Raw genomic sequence first — 20,382 nt, 5'->3', positions numbered from 1 at the left:
CACGTGTGACGTTTTCTAGGCCCGTTACCAAACTTGAACCTTTAATTTATGCCTCCCAGCCCTTCTAACGGAGACAAACGACTCAGCTGCAACCACTTCAGCCAGGAGCAGCAAATGAATGAAACATCACCTGAATAAAGCATGTGTTCTGCCTGTGCAGGTGAGCCACTCCTGATGGAAGAGATGCTGCAGGCGAGCAGTCGCATTTTACACATAAGCACAGCAGAGCAGGAGATCACAAGTTCTCTGCAAAACAACAGTTTACGAGTCCCAGCTTGATTCATCGCCAAAGTCCATTAAATCCTCTAAGAGGATGTGAATGTCGGCACCATTACATAAACATTCAGTAAATAACACTCTGTCTTAATTATTCATAAAGTCAGAGCTCTTGGATCGAATTAAAAGTGAAAAAGTGAGAGGCAGAACAGCCAGAAAGTCACATGGGGGATGATTTACAATACACCTCAGTGACAGAAATGGCCATTCACTCTTAGGAACTTAACAACCAAAAAGCCTGGATAGTGGGTGACATTACTTTTATCACAACAATTAACTATGCACCACAATTTAAAGCAACCGAAATGACTGATGACAGACATTCTTTATGCCTGATTTTAAGGATTGCCAAGAGAAATTAAGAATGCTTTCAGATCTGGTACACTGTAAAGCTAAAACTGAAACTAATCAAAGAACACAAGGATAATGGATATTTTCAACTGTAGACATAAAGTCATATAAATCTTTATGAAAGCAAACCAAATCACCATCTGCTCCCATTGTTATCATAGTCAAAAGTAATTTGGGCTGTTGGGCAAAATGAAAAAATTGACTGTTTAGCAGGCATGTTTCTGAAATCAGTTCATAGGGTATACATCAGACATAAAACTATGACAACCGGTGGAAGAAGAAAAAAACAAATTGTCTCTTCATTATGGCATCTCTTAGTAGGTGGGATATATTAGGCAACAATTGTATATTTTCCCTCAAACTTGACGTGAAGTGAAGCAGGAAAAATGGGCAGAGTGGAGATTTAAGGGGGTTTAACAAGAACCAAATTGTAAGAGCAAGACGACAGGGTCAGAGCACCTTCAATATTGTTGCTCTGCCGAGATCAGCATCCATTAAAAGTGGTCCAAGGAAGGCACAATGGTTAACTGGCAACAGGTCCTGGGCATCCAAGGCTATTGTCAGAGGTAGACAAGCTGTGCCATGTGATTGGATCCAACAGACAAGAAACTCCAGTCACATGGCTGAAGACCTCAATGTTGGTTCTGATATACAGGTATCAGAACACACAGTGCAACACAGTGTGTTGCGCATGGGACCGCATAGCCACAGACCAAACAGTGTACCCATGTTGACCTCGAAGGCATCGACAATGGATATGTGAACTTTAGAACTACATTGTTATATCCTTGCAAGTTCCTCTGGAGAAAAGCATCTGCCAAATGCATGAACATAGAACTGGACCAAAGATCCATGGAAGAAGGAGGCTTGTGGCAGAGTGCATTAAGGGCCCTACCACAGGAATGGTTCACGACTGGTTTGATTAGCACAACCAGAGTCCATGTCTCATAATTTTATTACGTTCCTCATTACAATGAACATTATTTTTTCAATACTTAACCTAAGAATGTGTTTTGCCAAACAAAAAATTATGTAACTAATTTGCCATGGTTCCAATCACTGGTCACCGAACATTTGTTTGAGTTAGTGCTTAGCTCATATTTGAGCAGAGCCCTTGAGAAGATGATTAATCCACAAGAGCAAGAATAAAGAACATTGTGTTCATGTTGAACATCAGTGCTTTTCACCTTGGAAACTCTCCAAAAGATGCCACTTTTCCTGGTCTCTTTCTCATTGCTAAATCATGAACCTTAACAAGTATGATATGCAGTGCTTTAGAAGTGGTCCTCAGCTCTTTTGTAACCTCCTGAGTGGTCATCACTGCACTCTTGGAGTAATTTTGTCTGGTTTATGTCAGTGCCAACATTAAATATTATTACCTCAGGGCCACTGTTGTTTAATGAGGAAACACTAAACAATATTTTTTGGAGACTTTTGTCCTGATTGATGCTAAAATGCCAAGCAGAACTATTTCTCAAATAAAACAGTAAAGCTGTCTTTTAGTGCAATACTCACATCCTTGAGAACGTGTATTGTGTTTAGCTCTTCTCAAAATGATGTTTGTAATACAGGTCCTTCTCAAAATATTAGCATATTGTGATAAAGTTCATTATTTTCCATAATGTCACAATGAAAATTTAACATTCATATATTTTAGATTCATTGCACACTAACTGAAATATTTCAGGTCTTTTATTGTCTTAATACGGATGATTTTGGCATACAGCTCATGAAAACCCAAAATTCCTATCTCACAAAATTAGCATATCATTAAAAGGGTCTCTAAACGAGCTATGAACCTAATCATCTGAATTAACGAGTTAACTCTAAACACATGCAAAAGATTCCTGAGGCCTTTAAAACTCACAGCCTGGTTCATCACTCAAAACCCCAATCATGGGTAAGACTGCCGACCTGACTGCTGTCCAAAAGGCCACTATTGACACCCTCAAGCAAGAGGGTAAGACACAGAAAGACATTTCTGAACGAATAGGCTGTTCCCAGAGTGCTGTATCAAGGCACCTCAGTGGGAAGTCTGTGGGAAGGAAAAAGTGTGGCAGAAAATGCTGCACAACGAGAAGAGGTGACCGGACCCTGAGGAAGATTGTGGAGAAGGGCCGATTCCAGACCATGGGGGACCTGCGGAAGCAGTGGACTGAGTCTGGAGTGGAAACATCCAGAGCCACCGTGCACAGGCGTGTGCAGGAAATGGGCTACAGGTCAAGCCACTTTTGAACCAGAAACAGCGGCAGAAGCGCCTGACCTGGGCTACAGAGAAGCAGCACTGGACTGTTGCTCAGTGGTACTTTTATCGGATGAAAGCAAATTCTGCATGTCGTTCGGAAATCAAGGTGCCAGAGTCTGGAGGAAGACTGGGGAGAAGGAAATGCCAGAAGTCCAATGTCAAGTACCCACAGTCAGTGATGGTCTGGGGTGCCGTGTCAGCTGCTGGTGTTGGTCCACTGTGTTTTATCAAGGGCAGGGTCAATGTAGCTAGCTATCAGGAGATTTTGGAGCACTTCATGCTTCCATCTGCTGAAAAGCTTTATGGAGATGAAGATTTCATTTTTCAGCTCGACCAGGCACCTGCTCACAGTGCCAAAACCACTGGTAAATGGTTTACTGACCATGGTATCACTGTGATCAATTGGCCTGCCAACTCTCCTGACCTGAACCCCATAGAGAATCTGTGGGATATTGTGAAGAGAGACTGAGAGACTTGAGAGACTCAAGACCCAACACTCTGGATGAGCTAAAGGCCGCTATCGAAGCATCCTGGGCCTCCATAAGACCTCAGCAGTGCCACAGGCTGATTGCCTCCATGCCACGCCGCATTGAAGCAGTCATTTCTGCAAAAGGATTCCCGACCAAGTATTGAGTGCATAACTGTACATGATTATTTGAAGGTTGATGTTTTTTGTATTAAAAACACTTTTCTTTTATTGGTCGGATGAAATATGCTAATTTTGTGAGATAGGAATTTTGGGTTTTCATGAGCTGTATGCCACAATCATCCGTATTAAGACAATAAAAGACCTGAAATATTTCAGCTAGTGTGCAATGAATCTAAAATATATGAATGTTAAATTTTCATCATTACATTATGGAAAATAATAAACTTTATCACAATATGCTAATAATTTGAGAAGGACCTGTATTTTAAACTATTGTCTTCAGATGGATGTTTTACCTATGGCCGTTGTCAAGCTCCGTCTGGAGAGAAGTAGCCTTGATGCCGCCATGTTTAATTATTTTAGACCAAATTCTAATCTGCTGTTTTTCAGTAATGTTTTAGGAAAAGCTTGCTTTGGATCAACTAAACTCTCATTTAAACTCTAACTGTGTTCCAGAATAATAAAAAGTCTGGTTTTAGATCCAATCATAGCTTTAAACTGCACTACCATAGAGTTTAAATGAGCTAAGATGTAATATGGATCAGAACAAACCTTTTGGTTTCATCATATTTCATTTAAACTTAGGTTTCACAAAACACATAAAAAATGCTACAATAATGCATTTTATCAGCTAAAGAACATTGCCAGAGTGTGAACGTTTCTCTTTTGGTCCAAAGCAGAGCAACCTTCATCTGCATAACTTGTAGAATAAATGATTGTAATGCTCTGCTCTATGGTCTTCCTACAAGAACTATAACTCCATTACAGCTACTTCACCATTCAGCTGCAACAATACTGATGAAGACCAGAAGGTGAAAAAGTCTTTGCATTGGCTACCAGTCCATTTATTAATTAATTTTAAGGTTCTCAAAATGTTCTCACTGGTCTTAGCCGACCCTATTTGTCAACACTCACTGAAGCTGCAGCAGCAGCATACTCTGCTCCTATTAAACCCCGCTTATTGACTTGTAGTAACGTGTTGCGTTACATTGTAAACATCATCACGGCGTTACCGAAATGAGAAAAGTAATTAGATTACTACTTTACAGAAAAAGTAACACAGTTACTAATGCTGTTATTTTGTAACACTGTTACTCCCAACACTGCACCTGAATGTGTGAAAAGTCTGATTAATTGATTGATTGATTTTGTTTCTAATCTGTTCTTGAATTTATTATTATGTGATGCTTTTTGAGATATTTTACCATACTTCCTGTAGTCAGATAGGCTTAAAAGATTTCTAGTTTGGTCTGGCAGTAACCACACCAGGGTGTCTAGTGAAATTTAAATCTGCTTTCCCAAAATTGGGGCTTTGGTTTGGATAGTTGTTTTCCTTTAATAAATGAAAACATTATTTGAATACTGCAGTTTTTATTTAAAGAAGTAATTTTTATCTGACATGAAAGTTTGTTTGATGATTTGAAGCATTTCAGAATGACAAACCAGCTTATTGTTAGCTTTGTTAGCTTGGACATTAACTGCATTGTTATATTCTTATTTGTAAGTCACTTTGGACAAAAACATCTACAAAATGCATAAACAAAAAAAACAAACAACAAAAAAAGCAACAAAAAAAAAAAAGAAGAATTATTTAAGACGGCATATAGTTTAGCAGCACTGTTTGTTGGAAGACAGTGACAGGGTTTTTGTTTAAATTCTGTTATGGGACAGAGGGTGAAAAGGGAAAAAACTCGGTTTGCTCCGCCCTGTGATGGACTGGGGACCTGTCCAGGGTGTACCCTGCCTCTTGCCCACTGCTACAGTGATTAGGAGAAGATTTTTAAAATATCTCAAAATAGATCATGAGTCACAATAGTAAGTACAACATCTGTCAATATGAAGTCTGTTTCTAATGACTTACAGGATCAGGCATCCTGTGTACTTCAGTTTAACAAAACCTTAAACCTTAAAGAATCTTGATAAAGTCAAATGAGAAAAGATTAAAGTACACCTCACTGATCGCTCAGCCCCTGGCACAAAAATCACTGGGCCAGTATTAATCTGCTGTTTCCACTGTCTGTGTGCTGTGCCGTATTTTGTCCTTATGAGACATTTGTTTTGAATATCTCAAAGTACTTGAAAGGAAAGCTAAGTAAATGTATGTGTTTACAGGAGACATGGTTGCAAGGGTAAAGAAGTATTCAATGTTCAGCGAACCAAAGGCAGCTCACTTTATTTTTACAGCTGTTAAATGTCACCCAACAGATTACTGTATTAGAAGAAGGCTCTTGTTATCCATCTAGTCTTTTTGTATATACATGTATTTGACAGAAATGGGGAGCTGTCATATATTAAAAGATGGCTGTGTCTGCACAGTGGCAGAAAGAGTAATTTGTTTGTTTCAAAACAGATGTCTCCGTGTTAAGGCTCTTCTCATCTTTTATTCAGTCAGTATCCAAAGAGAATTCAGCACCAATGAAAGACACTCAAATTGTGTCTGTCGAAAGCTAATACTAGGTTGTTTCTAATAAGGAAAGAGGACCAGGAGAGGTGAGGAGGTCCAGAGTAAGGTAGATAAACGGTACTTCCACACAAAGATGACAACATCAAGCACAGTTTCTTGATACATGTATATCTAGAAGGAAAATGGAAGCAGCTTGAAAATAACTTAGTTGGTCGAAAAAAATCTGTGTCTGAAACTGTCTGATAAAAGGCCTAAACAGATGTAACCAAACAGAGATAACGTAGACACAAACAAGTTTTTGTGGTACCAAAGGAAAACCAAAACTTAGCTATAAAGCAAAACCTGTCTCAAACTGTAAGACGCAAAAATTGAGTCATCAACCAGAATTTTAAAGTACCCATACTGAGAGAGACACTATCAAAAAAAGATAGGAAATTATTGAATAAAAACATAAAGGTATTTAGTTTTGCATTTGAGAACACTAAAACATAAAAATCAGACTGATATGTTAAGCTAAAAATTTCTCATGCATGAAAAAATATTAGTGGGCCCACCATGACACACCCTTGTTATGCCATGTGGTTGTACTTCGTTCTGACAGAATATTTTGGTAGGACAGGCCTACAACAGTAGGACCTTGCTTTTGTAAATGATCAGACTGTCTGATAAATAAGTTGTAAATAGTGAGCTGCAAAACATGCTGTGAATGTAAAGTTTTTCTCTCTAAAGCCCAAATTAAAGTAAACTAAATCTTGTTAATAGATAAAGGGTATATTTTTCTGTTCAGTGAGGAAGGATGTAAGAATCTAAACAGGTTAAACAATTTGGAGACTGAAACACATCCGTTAAATATGGACACAAAAAGACATTTTTTAAAACAGCAGGAATTCTTCTATAAAGAGATTAAGAAGATTTAAACAATAGAAACCACTTGTTGATTTGTGGATATTACAACTAACATTGAGAAACTAAAAAGCCACACATACAGTACTGTACCAGTCAAAAGTCTACTTATACTTGTCATTAGCATGAATGTAATATTATTTTCAGGCTTTCAAATCTTAATTCAAACCGTCTTTTGCTTGTTTGTTTTTCACGGCGGAATGACCATATCAACATGGACTGACAGTTTGCTGAAGGAGAAAGTAATCGCTCCTAAACAATCAACACCTTGAAAGGTGACTTAAATTTACAAATTTACAGAAAACCTGACTTACCTTGCCTCAGAATGACCACAACCTAAACCATAAAAAGATTGTATGAGCTCTTATGAACCATCGTTTTAAATAAGCTCAACAATTTCTGACATACGAGCTCCAGTCAGAATTATGCCAGAAGCTTGTTGGTGGCCACTAAAAGCATCTAAACTAAAAGCATCTAGCTTCCCTGCAACTTGCTAAGGGACATTTATCTAAAATTAATATTGGATATATGTGGACACGAGTTTGTAATCATTGTCACAACTATAAATACACTTGTGCAATTCTTGTCTTAAACAATGAATGAAGTTGTTAAATGATCATTTCACTGTGGAAAAAGAATAGTTCAGAGTGTATGTAAACATTTGCTCCAAACTACATATAATACATGTAGATTAGAAATACATGAGCAATGAAGTTTTATTATAATACCAGATGGGTGTTTGGAGACTGGATTCTTGAGCAAAGTTGTTTTTGTCATAATCTGCCTGTGTTTGGGATTTGAGTTTGAGTACTGATTAGCTTCTTTGCAGTGGTATCTCTTTCAATTGCTTTATTTCAATTCATTCAGGTTATTAGATTCGTTCTGGTGTTTAGGTGTTTGTTTCTTCCTGGATTACTATGTTAGATGTTTTAGTTTGTATTTTTTGTTTTCTTTGTGCTCATGTTAATTTGGTAGTCTCATTGTTTACTTGTTTCTATTCAGTTAGAGGTTTTCTGTTACCTCCTTGCGCTCCCTGCCAATCTGTGTTCATTAGTCACTCTCCCTCAGTTGCCGTCAGTCCCTTGTCCACCAGCTGCTTCTCATTCCCTTCTGATTAGTTCCCTTGGTTTATTGGTCCATTCTCCACTCTTCCGCAGCATTGGTACTCTCTAGTTGTCATTGCTCTACACTGGTTCCTCCTGTTCACTACTCTGATGTGTACCTGTTCTGTGCCTTTGTCGCACGCCATGTTTTGCTGTAAGTTCACCTTATCCAATTAAAAGAAAGATTCTACACACCATGTCCCATCAATACTGTTGTCTGCACATTGGTCCTGTAAAAACCCCACAACATATGACAGCTTTTGCAATTTAAAAAAGTTAATTGAAAAGGCACTGAATGGGCTATGTTTTAAATTACTGTGTTTGTGTTGCTTTGTAATAAGTGAGAAACCGCTGTGATGTTTCCATGAACATGTGTCAAATAAATTATATATGTTTTATAAATAGGCCAAGCTGTTTACAGCTGCTCCCAGAAGGAGAACAGCAAAATGTAAATTAAACTTACTAACTAAAATACTATTTGCATGCAAAGCTCCAAATAAATTGAGATATACTAACAACATGAACATTAATATTATTATCAGTAACCTAATCTGAAATGAAACTGATCCAAGTTGTGCAAGGAATGATTCTCCTATAGGACGAACCCTGGAACTCAATATAAAGAGAAGATTCAGGAGGAGGTAACTCCAAACAGGAAAATAAATAAATGAATAAACGTGTGAGCTGATGGCTATTGATAAAATGACCAGCAGTTTTGGACCAAATTGGCACCAAAACATTATTTTAAGTGTCAGCTTTAATTGGAAAAAGTAGTTACCACTAAATCAGCTTCAGCTTCCAATGCAAGGAATAATAGAATTGTTTTCCATTTAGAACCAGGTATTATGGTTCTCACTTGAGTCCCAAAGCTTCGAAATGGCTTTGCAACCTTCCCTGAATGACAGATGTCAATGACTTGAATGTCTCTGGCCCGTTCTTGAATTGCTTTAAATCGAAGCATAATTTTATCCTACTTCGTGTTGTCAGACAGGTACCATTTAGGCGATTTCATGATTGCACAGACTGGCAGTAAGGAGGCTTGGGTATGGCTGGTAGGACTGAATTCAGCTTTTATAATTAATCATATTTTAAAAAGAATGTTTGATGATCAGATCAGATCTTACAGATCAAATCTATAAGTGTGCAAATTTTAACAACTGTTATCTCAAGTTATGCAGCTATTGGCATTTTATCTCTAGCAAAAGCTTTAGTGTTATATTTGTAAGCTGATACATGTCATATGTTTATAGGTATGGTTGCATAATAATTACACCAAATTGTGTTCATTAGAGATGTAGAGGAGGAGCTAGTTGGCCAGCCGAGATGCCAAGCAGAGATACAGTGTGGAGAAAAAGCATTTGATACACCGCCGATTTTGCAGGTTTTCCCACTTGAAAAGCATGTAAATGTCTTTAATTTTTATCATAGCTACTCTTCAGCTGTGAGTGATGGAATATAAAACAAAAATCCAGAAAGTAACACTGTAGGATTTTTTAGTAACTAATTTGCATTTTATTGCTTGAAATAAGTATTTGCTCACCTAACAACCAGTAAGAATTCCGGCTCTCACAGGCCTGTTAGTTCTTTTTTAAGAAGCCATCCCGTTCTCCACTCATTACCTGTATTAACTGCACCTGTTCTTCCACTGGACAGTGGCTGGGGTATGGCGTTGCTTTGGTGGAGGGGCAGGGCGGCCAGCTCGGTGCAGCGGGGGCATGCGGCGTGGGAGAGTATGCGGCTGGCATGCTGGGGCACCTCCAGGGTTGAGGTGTGGGGTTGGCGAGGTGCCCCGTCTTTGGGGCGATGTGGTGGCCCATCTCCGATGTTTCCTCCTGCGACGCTGGCCCTTGGCCTGGCTCCGGGCTGAAGTCACAGTCAAGTGGGTGGGGCAGTGGAGCGCGTTTTGTACCTGCACTGGGGCGGCTGAAGTGTTGTGCTCGGCCTGGGGCTGTTGGTCGCCCCGGGTGCGGGTACCCGGCTGTTTAATTTTTTTTTTTTATTGTTTCTTTCTCATGGCCAGCGGGCTGGGGCTGCTGCCGTTGGCCAGGTGGTTGGGCTTGGCGGGCTTGGCAGTGTGTTGCTCCGCTGGCTGTTGTGTTGGGGGAGGGTTCTGGTCGGCAGCTCGAGGTAGGCATGGAGGAGTTGCAGCATGTGGGGTGGGGGGGTTGTGTCCTCTTTTTGGATGTGTGGTCACCACCATTTGGATCAGCTGAGTGGAGATGGTGGAGCAGAGCTTAGCTGGTGTTTCTCCCTGGGCTGTTGTTGCAGTGGTGGTGTGTTTTTGTGTGGTTACAGGGCATGGTAGGGGCCGTCAGCCCCAGATGCGTGCCACCGGCCGGGGACTGTTTGCCGGGTGAGTTCTGTCTTGGTGTGGGGGTGTGGGGGATCTCTTGTGAGCACAGTGCTCAGTGCTGTCTGCTCTGTTGCGCTTATGGTTGGAGGCTGGGGTGGTATGGCGCAGGGACCTTGCCTTGCAGCACGCTGTGTGGTGGAGGTGGGATGCAGAGGGGGTGCCTGGAGCAGGGCTGTGTGTGAAGCTTGGGGATTCATAGTGTTTGGGTTCGGCGGCACATGTTCAATACCTGTGCCTGGGTAGGGGGTAGTCCTGTGGGGAAATTCATGGTGGGGTTCATGGGGGGTGGGGGACTCATGGGATTGAGATTGGAATTCATTGGGGGTTCGAGCTGGATCTGCTGACAACTGGATCTGCTGATGACAGGGCCCGTGGGCTTGCTCCCTGAGGATTCTGCATTGTGGCTGCTGGGTGGTTCCCCTAGGGCTCTCCTCTGCTCTTCTCTGGGGGGGTTGTGGTAGTCCCAGAGGTGGTCCTCCTGGGGCTCCCATGCTCTGGGGGGTGTTTGGATGTCTGTGGCTCAGATCTCCTCTGTGTCTGTCTTGAGTCCAGGAGGGCAGGTCTGTGGCTCCTCACACTCGCTATTGCATATTTTTATGGAGAAACCTTATATACACAAGCACACTCACACTTACACCCACAGGTGTTTGGATTCAGGGGTTAACAAATACACAGGTGTTCTATATTGAGCAGCAATTACCACTAAATTCATCTTCAATTCATTAGTACTGTGCACTTTTCGGTAACACTGCTGTTGTTATATACATTGTCTGGCCCAAAAAAAGTTGCCACCTAGATTTAACTAAGCGTATAGGTACGAGCCTCCCAATGGATAATTACTGTTTAGGTGATTATGCTTCAGCTGGCAACAAGTTATTTAATCCCAACTGGTGCAATGAGTTGCTTCTCATTTCTTGAACAACCATGTCGAAAGACACATCCCGTGGTCGTGGAAAGAATGTCACTCTGTTTCACAAGGGTCAAATCATTGGGATGCATGAAGCAGAGAAAACTTCTAAGGAGATTGCAGAAACTACCAAAATTGGGTTAAGAACTGTCCAACGGATTATTAAAAACTGTTAGGACAGTGGGGACCCATTGTCTTCGAGGAAGAAACGTGGCTGGAAAAAAATCCTAAATGATCATGATCGGCGATCACTTAAGCGTATGGTGAAATCAAATTGAAAAGAAAAACAACCGTAGAACTCCGAGCTACGTTTAATAGTGAAAGTAAGAGCATTTCCACACGCACAATGCAAAGGGAACTCAAGGGATTGGGACTGAACAGCTGTGTAGCCTTAAGAAAACCATTACTCAGTGTGGCTAACCGGAAAAAAGGCTTCAATTTGCTAGTGAGCATAAAGATTGGACTCTGGAGCAATGGAAGAAGGTCATATGGTCTGATGAGTCCAGATTTACCCTGTTCCAGAGTGATCAGGGTAAGAAGAGAGACACGAGATGTGATAAACCCATCATGCCTAGTGCCTACTGTACAAGCCTGTGGGGGTAGTGCTATGATCTGGGGTTGCTGCAGGTTGTCAGGTCTGGGTTCAGGAACAGTGTGTGTTCAAACAATGAGGTCAGCTGACTACCTGAATATACTGAATGACCACATTATTCCGTGCCGGGCATATTCCATCATGACAATGCCAGGATTCATCAGGCTCGAATTGAGGAGCAAGGAGCATGAGACATCATTCTCACACATGGATTGGCCACCACAGAGTCCAGACCTTAACCCCATTGAGAATCTTTGGGATGTGCTGGAGAAGGCTTTGCGCAGCGGTCAGACTCTACCATCATCAATGCAAGATCTTGGTGAAACATTTATGCAACACAGGGTGGAAATAAATCTTGAGACATTGCAGAAGCTTATCGAAACAATGCCACAGCGAAAGCATGCCGTAATCAGATTAGTGTGTGTGACCTTTTTTTTTGGTGGTGACTTTTTTTTTTGGCCAGGCAGTGTATATGTATATAAGATTTTTTTATATATTTCAAGTGGAGCATTATAGCGTTAGCCGTAATGCTCCACTCCACTCCAAGTACATCTATTTGGCTTCTTCTTGGTTCTCAAACATCAATTCTGAGTGCTACTCTGCCAGAATGGATGTTAAAAAAAAAGATGTGATGTTATTATGCCTTAATTCTTTTTCTAAAATTTTTTTAGTTGTAACACCTGACATCGTTTAAGTTAAGGTCAAAATAAACACACATATAATATGTTTATGGTTTTCCTTTAGTATTTTTCTACAATTTGTGCCTGCCCACAATGTGTTTGTTATGGTGTGTGTAGACTTGTGGGTGGTCAAATAAGTTTTCCTAATGCTATTGGTTTTCAGAGAAAAGACATCTGACTTTGCAAAACAAAACAAATTAAATACTCTCTGGTAGTTTAAAGAATTGCAGTAAAGCTACAAAATAAAGACCTTGAGGTTGTAAATAAATCATCTATTAAAAAGTGTTTGTTTACAACATCTCATGGTACTTTAAATGAATCCATGGCAGGTTTAGTTGCAAAAGCAACAAAAATAAAATAAAATAAAGAAAAGGACCAAGTGATCAATTGTTCTGCAATTCAATTACCACGTTGGATTGTATCATAAAACCCCCAGGCTTTTTTTCCCCCTGAGGAAATATGTGTGCTTTGGCTGAACTTTTATTTTTAGGCAATTGAGAAATAATACACCAATGGGCAAAAGCGAAGCATGTTTAAACAAAATTCTATATAAAGCATGATAAGAGTTTTCTAATGTCCATCATTAACAAGATGGTAAAATAACTAAATATTTTCCCTGGATTGCAGAATAATTCAATGCCACCCATAGACTACCTATCGTGATGTCCCTGATGTATGCATTAACAAGCAGATAAAGGTTTATCTTCCATTTTATGGCAAAATGAAAATGTGTATTAAAATCCTGATCATAGTAGTTTCCAGGGTACAGTACATGTGAGAGAAAGTTTCCTATTAACTATTCACGTAGAAAAACTTGCTAAGCATCCCATTTACAACCAATTAAGAAAACTTTAAAAATTTATAATATTATCAGGACGCTCCTTACAAAACTGTGGCAAAATGATCACATATGGTAGCCTATTTTATTTTAAACTAAGAGCTGAGCAGCTGAAATTAATGAGGAACCATTTTTTACATGAACACGAAAGATATTCAGGTAAATATGCTGACCCTTTGGTCCAGGCTTTCTCCACAGATGCTGTTTACACATACACTCCACACAGCATGGGATTTCTTTCACTGGAGATGGGTAAGCGCAGCTCGGAATGAAAAGAAAGAGGTGTGAATGGGAACATCTGTTTACAGGAGATAGGAGGAAGAACACGGCACAGAAGTCGCTATGATTTCTCTGTACAACACAAGAACTACAGATGATACTTATTACTGATATTATAACTAAAAAACAAGCTTTATTATGTATCCACAAGCACAACCAACGATCTACAGACTGACATACCTAAGAACATCTGTATTAACACATTGCACCGCACTGGAACATTATTATCACATTTTCCAAATTTGACACGACTATTAAACCCAAGCAGCTATACAGTGTTAAAAAGAATCCATAAAATAAGTTTTGAACATGCTTCTTCATCTTGCAATTACTTTTACTGGTATCTGCAAAAGAAGTTTGAGTTCAAGGCTATCACACTTTGAAGAGAAGTCCTGTTGTTCTTTGTTGTTTTTAATTTTCTTTGGCTCAAACTGATTTCACAGACTTTCAGCATCTTCATCACACAAAAGAGAACAAAGCAAAAAAAATGTTTCTTCTGAAATACACAAAGAAATGGTTTGGGGACCAGTATGCTTTATTGGTCCTGACTGGTGACCAGCTGGTCTTTTTCTAACAACAGTAACAACAGTGCTCTTCGGTGTGTGAGAGTTGTTACCGATGGCAGAAGATTCAGTGATTTCCAGTATCGGTGTGATGTTTAAAATAAAATCACAAGCAGTACAGAAGCAGCTATTAAAAGGAAAACCTTCTACAACATCTCAGGATGCTATTAGGGCTGCAACTAATGATAATTTTGCTAATTGATTAATATGTCGACTATTTTTTTGATTAGTCAATTAATAATCGAATAGCAAAAGGTGCTCAATGGAGGATTTTTTTACAGAATTTGAACCAGGTGAAGCTAAAACTACACCACTTAAGGAGTTCTGGATAGAGAATTTAGAGACACAGGTTTTTCATCTTAAATGCAAAATGTAAATATTTTGTACAGTTTTGGCCTAATTACTGCTCTGAAGGGGTTGTTCTTTCAACAAATAGCATGTTGAGTCTGTATACTCCAGTTATTGATTATTCAATTACTAATTTAGTTGAGGATTATTTCAAAAATCAATGAATCGCGATAAAACCGATAAATTGTTTCAGCCCTAATGTCTTTGGTAATTCAAGCTGCAAGAGAGGCTGTCAGCTTAAGACTTCAGAATATTACATTCTAACTTTTGACCTTTTCTGTTCCAGAACATGAAAAACCTTTCAGGTTTTGCCTTCCAAATATATTCATAGAGCGCAAGACTTTCAGCAGATAGCAAGCATGAACATATAAATAAGTTGATCAATTTTATTCTTTTAAGCTTACAACTAGGGATGGACGATATGGTCTTAAAACGTTATTGCATTATATATCGTGTAGCATTTATTAACAATAAAAGTGACAATAAAATGTATTTTACAAATCATCACATTTTTCTGGCTGTACATCTACGACTGCCTGCAGACAAAAGGCCCAAAAACACAACTCTAACGATAAGATAAGAAAATGTCAACTCCATAACATTTTTGTGATGGTTTTAAAATATTAGCAAAACCCTGTTTTAAATGACTGCTCCATCACAGAGTGGTGTGATGGAGCATCTGCTCCTAATATGAATAATTAATGATTACTCTTGGCAACGAAGGCATGAAAAACTCTGTTGAATGCTGTTCTTATATCTTCTTATGCTGTAGTTCTTAAAGAGAAGTTGACTAAATTGAGTATTGACAGGTCAAAGCTTTTCACAATGCATCTTACTGATTTGATCCCTAATAAGGCCTGACAAAAACACCAGTTTTGGAGATCATTTTTTGTAAATCGTTGCCTCTAGAGTTTCAATAGCTCCCATAAGCTGGTAATATAACCAAACCTCTCCTCTACCTTGCTGGTGCTGAGTTTGCTGTTTTTTTTTTTTTTTAAAGCTGATCATCTGGGGTTAATCCCTCTGCTCCTGGAAAACCTTCTCCTATTTCTCTTGTCTATAAAGTACCTCTTAATTGAATCTTAAAGCAAATTAAGACCAGGCAGTAAATCTTTTTCACCTTTGGTGACTCAGCCTTCCGTCACAAATTTATAAAAACTCCCTGATGATATGCAATATGGATCCAGCTAGGTCAAGAGTGTTTCTTGGAGATATTTTAGACTTTGGAACTTTTTAGTGTCAAAATTAGAGTATTACATCTATATGTTGGCCTAATTTCCTTAATTTAACATAAGAGGTTAATTACACACTTGCCCTAATTCCAACAAAATCACCTGAATCTGATTATAACAAATAAGAAGTTAGGTTTATTTGGTGTAGGTAAGTAAAATGTGATTTAGGTATATAAGATGCAATATGGATTAAGTCCTGGATGCCACAAGAAAATGAGAATCTCTTTTGAACACAGCAGTCTTCTGGTTAGATTACTTCTAACACCAGCAGGAAGGGGTAAATAAGACCATAGGAGTTAGGAAGTTGCCACTCTGACTGTACCAAAGGAAAAGAAAAGTGAAACTTAGAAAGTCAAAGTCAAAATACCTGGAATTTTTACTTGTTACTTGGAAGAGGGGTCAGACTGTAACATTGGTTGTCATTTTCTGAATACCAACAGACAAACCTTAATGAATCTTAATGAATCAGAAGACGCTTGTGTGACATAAACCAAACCTTAAGATAAAATAACATTATTATGGTCTTCAGGATGTCACTCACTTTAGAAGATGAAACAAGTTAAAAATGTAAGTTTCAGTTGTTGTTGCTGTGGCAACTTCAAGTGATGCAATAGTGGGCTATGTATGAGCTTGGACATTAAAACATTAGAAAATAACAAAATGATTAACAATGAATTATTAAGGAGATATGGAGATTAAGGACATAAAAAACTTTCAACACTGATTTGATTTAGCATTTTAAAATGCTTAATAAAAAAACAACAACCAAGGGATGGGAACCAGTTTTTAAAAGCTTGAATTCATTAAAAGATAAGAATTTAAAAATGTGATGATATCATTTTTGACACAAACCACCTGTGATATGCTGCTACCACCGCAATGTGGCAGTGTTACATTAAGTTGTTTGACAAAAAGAAGAAGATCAATTGATTCCAAGACCTAATGATAAATAGCTGCCAACTCTCAACAGCACTACTAAGGCCCCACAATCTGAAACTGCTTCTGATTCATGCAGAGCAATTGTGGCTGAACAAAGGAAAACTTTACAAAGTTGTAGACATATACAATAATAAACAATATATACAATTTAAATACTTAGTATTAGGAGAAGGGATCAGTGTTACAGCTGCTTAGTTGTCAAGGTATTCGGTTAGGACGTTGGGCAAAGAGAGCAAACTATTAATGAACTGAAAAATGACAGAAAGTGGTGGGTGATGACAACAATAGGACCTGGGGATAACAATGCCTGTGGCTGAATACTTCTCCAGAGGCCAGCATCTGTTTGCAATATGACGCTGATAGCACCAGGAGACAGTAATACACTGGCTAGAGAAAATGAACAAAAGGACAGTTGCTTTATTTGAGCTTTTCAGTGTTCAGGATGTCAATATGACCTTTATGCCTTGTGAAAAAGATGCTTTTGTTAATTATTTGATTTACCCTACCACATCCCACAGTGGCGGGGATGGCTGCGGGAAGGCATTTTCTCAGTACGGTTGTTTTAATCCACACCCTAGTGCAACTGCATCTAAACAATCCACACCAAGGGGGAAACCAATCAGAGTTTGTCTTAAATAGTCTAAACACCTCAGGTATGAAAATACCCTAAACACTGTATTAGGATCAAGGGTGTAGTATTTATTCTAATAAAGTTCATTGTGTCTGTATACAATATAGTCTTTAGATTCTTTTGTTATTAGAGACACAACTTTTTTGTTACTGAGGACATACCTGACATGTTTGGACAGAGACGTCCATCTTCATCAGAGGTGTCATTAGATGGTAAGTGACAGCAAATCCGCTGTTGTGTGCCTGAGAGTTACCACTAGGAGTTACCACTCAGCCTTGCCTGCTTCGGACCCAACAGTGGAAACGCTTGCTTTTGGCAAACTGATCCAGGGCTGACTTCCGCAGCTTCACCATGAAAGGCTGAAGGTATTACAGAAAAGTTGCACTGTTTTATTCTTTTGAGCTTTTGACCTGTCAGGGATGGATTTGAAGGATTTGGAATTGTTAGGGTAAGGGCGATGCTTTTTTTCTGGTCACTAATGGTAACCATGCTGATTTTATTTATAAGATCCTAAAAATAATTTAAAACATCAGCTCCAAAGCATGGAGCCTTTGTTTAAAACAGTAAAACCCTGTTTTAGAGAGACCTCTCTCTCAAACTCCCACTGGAGGACTTTGCTTCTCCCCCTAATGTAAATAATAAATGACTGCTGATAGCAGGAAGACTATAAAAATATTTTAACAGAACTGTTAATTATATATAAAGAGACATTTGTTAAAGTGGCTAAACGTGGTACTGGTAGCCCAACACATTCTGCCAAGACAAGTGGACCAATGTTGATGGCTACAAAAAGCATCGGCCACAGTGTAGCATCCTGAGGGACATTTAACCACACATTATTATGTACATGCATACATTTATGTTTTTGTATCTCATTTTAGCCTTGTTTGGTTTAGAGAAAATCCGCAATACCTTCAAGGTTGTGAACCTAATTCTTGTTTTAAAAACACATTGAACATGTATGTTGCCATTATCATTCCATGTCAAAACAAAACAGTTAAATGCATCACAAAAGCCTAGAATGAATACGACACTGTACGTGTATAAACCTCTCAGCAGCACTGTGAATGATCCAAAACAACAAACATTTTGTTCTTAAAATAATATCTGCGCAGTGATGAAATTCTAATCGATGTAGAAAAAAAAAACATTTATGTCAATCATTTAAAAAAAAAAGCTCCTGCTACAGGCAGGAAGGAGCCAAAATGGGAGACACGTTAGCAGTCACAGCGAGCAAGACTGCAGAGATGGAAGGCGTGAGCAGGTGCTGAGCAAAGAGATGAAACACAAACTAAAAAGCCACAGGTGCAGGGCAGATCCAGAACCAAAGAAAATAGGGTGGTGACCCCTTGTAACACCATGGCCACAGACACTGCAAGAGACCAGAGCACAGCTTTTGTGTGTGGTGAAGAACATCAAAGTTTGTCCCAGCTGAAACAGCACAGAGCAACCCACTGCAGCTGCTTTGTTTTTGGGCCTGTGAACTATATCATAAGCCTTGTGTTTTTAGCTTTAATGTAAAGAAGCACCTTTGTAGTTGTTCTGGGATTATCATCTGGAATCCAAACAGTTAAAACTAAGCAATGAGGGAAAGAGTAGACCTTAAAATTCTCACCTTTAGTGTTGACAGTCTTAGAAGTCAGCTCCAGACTCTCAATGTCTTCGGTGCCAATGTTCTCCAAGGTGATGGTCAGTTGTTGCTTCTCACCGTTAAAGAGCTGGACGGACACTGAGCTGGATAGTTCTTCTTTGGACATGTGCTGAGATGTGTGAGCTGATCTGTAAGTTAAATGAAAAACACAAACGTTTCTAAGGTTGTCCTTCAGAAGGGGGAGAACATCGATGTTTCTAGTTCTAAAGAGTTTGAATAGAAGAACCATTTTGCAGAACCAATTTCTATTGCAGCTGTAAGCCTTTTGGAGTATGTGTCAACTGGATTTGCACACCAAGAGATAAAAATATGCTTTGATCTAGACTAGAGGTTCCCAGTCCTGAATGCTAGGCTTGTGCTAGATTTTATTTAGGATGTCAGATTTAAGGGGGATGAAAACAAACAAGATTTTCCTTTGTTGAAAAGTTTGAAAACTATGTCTTGTTTTCTTCTCACTTCCCCTTTCAGGTACTCTTTGTTGGTCCTTCACATAACATTCCAATAACGTTTTTGGTTGTGTTCTGAAATAATTCAGGGGTGTGAATACTTATGCAAGACACTGTAATAGTTTTTGTCACAGTCCAAGCATCTACATATTACAATTACAGCCAATTCTCTGACAACAATAATTATAATTTAAGCTTCTTAAAATGCAAATTAATTTCATACAAGATTGTTAAGACTCAGAATGAAAAATCAGTTGCTGATAACTTTTGTAAGGTCCAGAAACTAATTCAAAATGTCTGAATGCTTGTTTGAAACATATTACGCTTTGGTTGTAGAAAGGTTTAAGCACAGGAAGGTTTTTAGTGAGGTGCTGATTATTTTGAAATTGATCGGTAGGGATTTATGAGTAATATTGATTGTTAAATTTGATAGGAAACAAGTGAGCATAGAGTGTAATGAAATGCATATGAAGAACCATTTTTAGCAAATACACAAGCAAAATTCTGAAAGTAGTCAAAGCTCTGATGCTGAAACTGCTTAATAAAACATGGCTCAGGACACTATGATGTTTGTAATGTGAGGGACCGTAGCTGTGGGTCTGAAGCTTTGTGTAGGCCACTTGCAGAGCCCCGAAAAGCTTTGAAGTTGAAACTGAAAGCCTCCCCATAGACCCCGTGAACCCCCCCCAAAGACCACATGCTCCATTTGTATTCTTTTTAGTTCATCTGCAGTGGCTTTCCTCTGGCACTAAGAACAAATCTATTGCCCAGATCAAAAGATGTACTTGCAGGTAAATTTAAAATAGTGGATCTGTATCTTTGATGAATTACACAATGCCAACAACATGATCTGCATGCTACTGGTTGTAAATGACCCCCTTCTGTAGTTTGTTATCACTCCATTTAACATGGAATCTTAGAGGATTTCAATGAATACAAAAGGAAAATTTACCTGTTGCTAATCCGTTTTATTTGACAGAAAACACAGATGT

At 39.0% G+C, this 20,382-nt stretch overlaps 1 protein-coding gene across 3 annotated transcripts in view; it reads right to left on the bottom strand.

Moving 5' to 3' along the window:
• The window catches only part of trappc9 (trafficking protein particle complex subunit 9), a 319,159-nt gene that overhangs the window by 221,680 nt on the left and 77,097 nt on the right, over window positions 1-20,382 (bottom strand). For all 3 annotated transcript variants that reach the window (XM_047383974.1, XM_047383972.1, XM_047383973.1), the window contains one exon: window positions 18,909-19,072. In XM_047383974.1, the coding sequence (XP_047239930.1) occupies window positions 18,909-19,072 (164 nt within the window). The remainder of the gene's footprint in view (window positions 1-18,908; window positions 19,073-20,382) is intronic.

This window comes from Girardinichthys multiradiatus, chromosome 13 (genome assembly GCF_021462225.1).
Source record: "Girardinichthys multiradiatus isolate DD_20200921_A chromosome 13, DD_fGirMul_XY1, whole genome shotgun sequence".
In the NCBI taxonomy this organism is placed as follows: domain Eukaryota; kingdom Metazoa; phylum Chordata; class Actinopteri; order Cyprinodontiformes; family Goodeidae; genus Girardinichthys; species Girardinichthys multiradiatus.
This window is presented reverse-complemented; position numbering and strand designations above follow the sequence as displayed.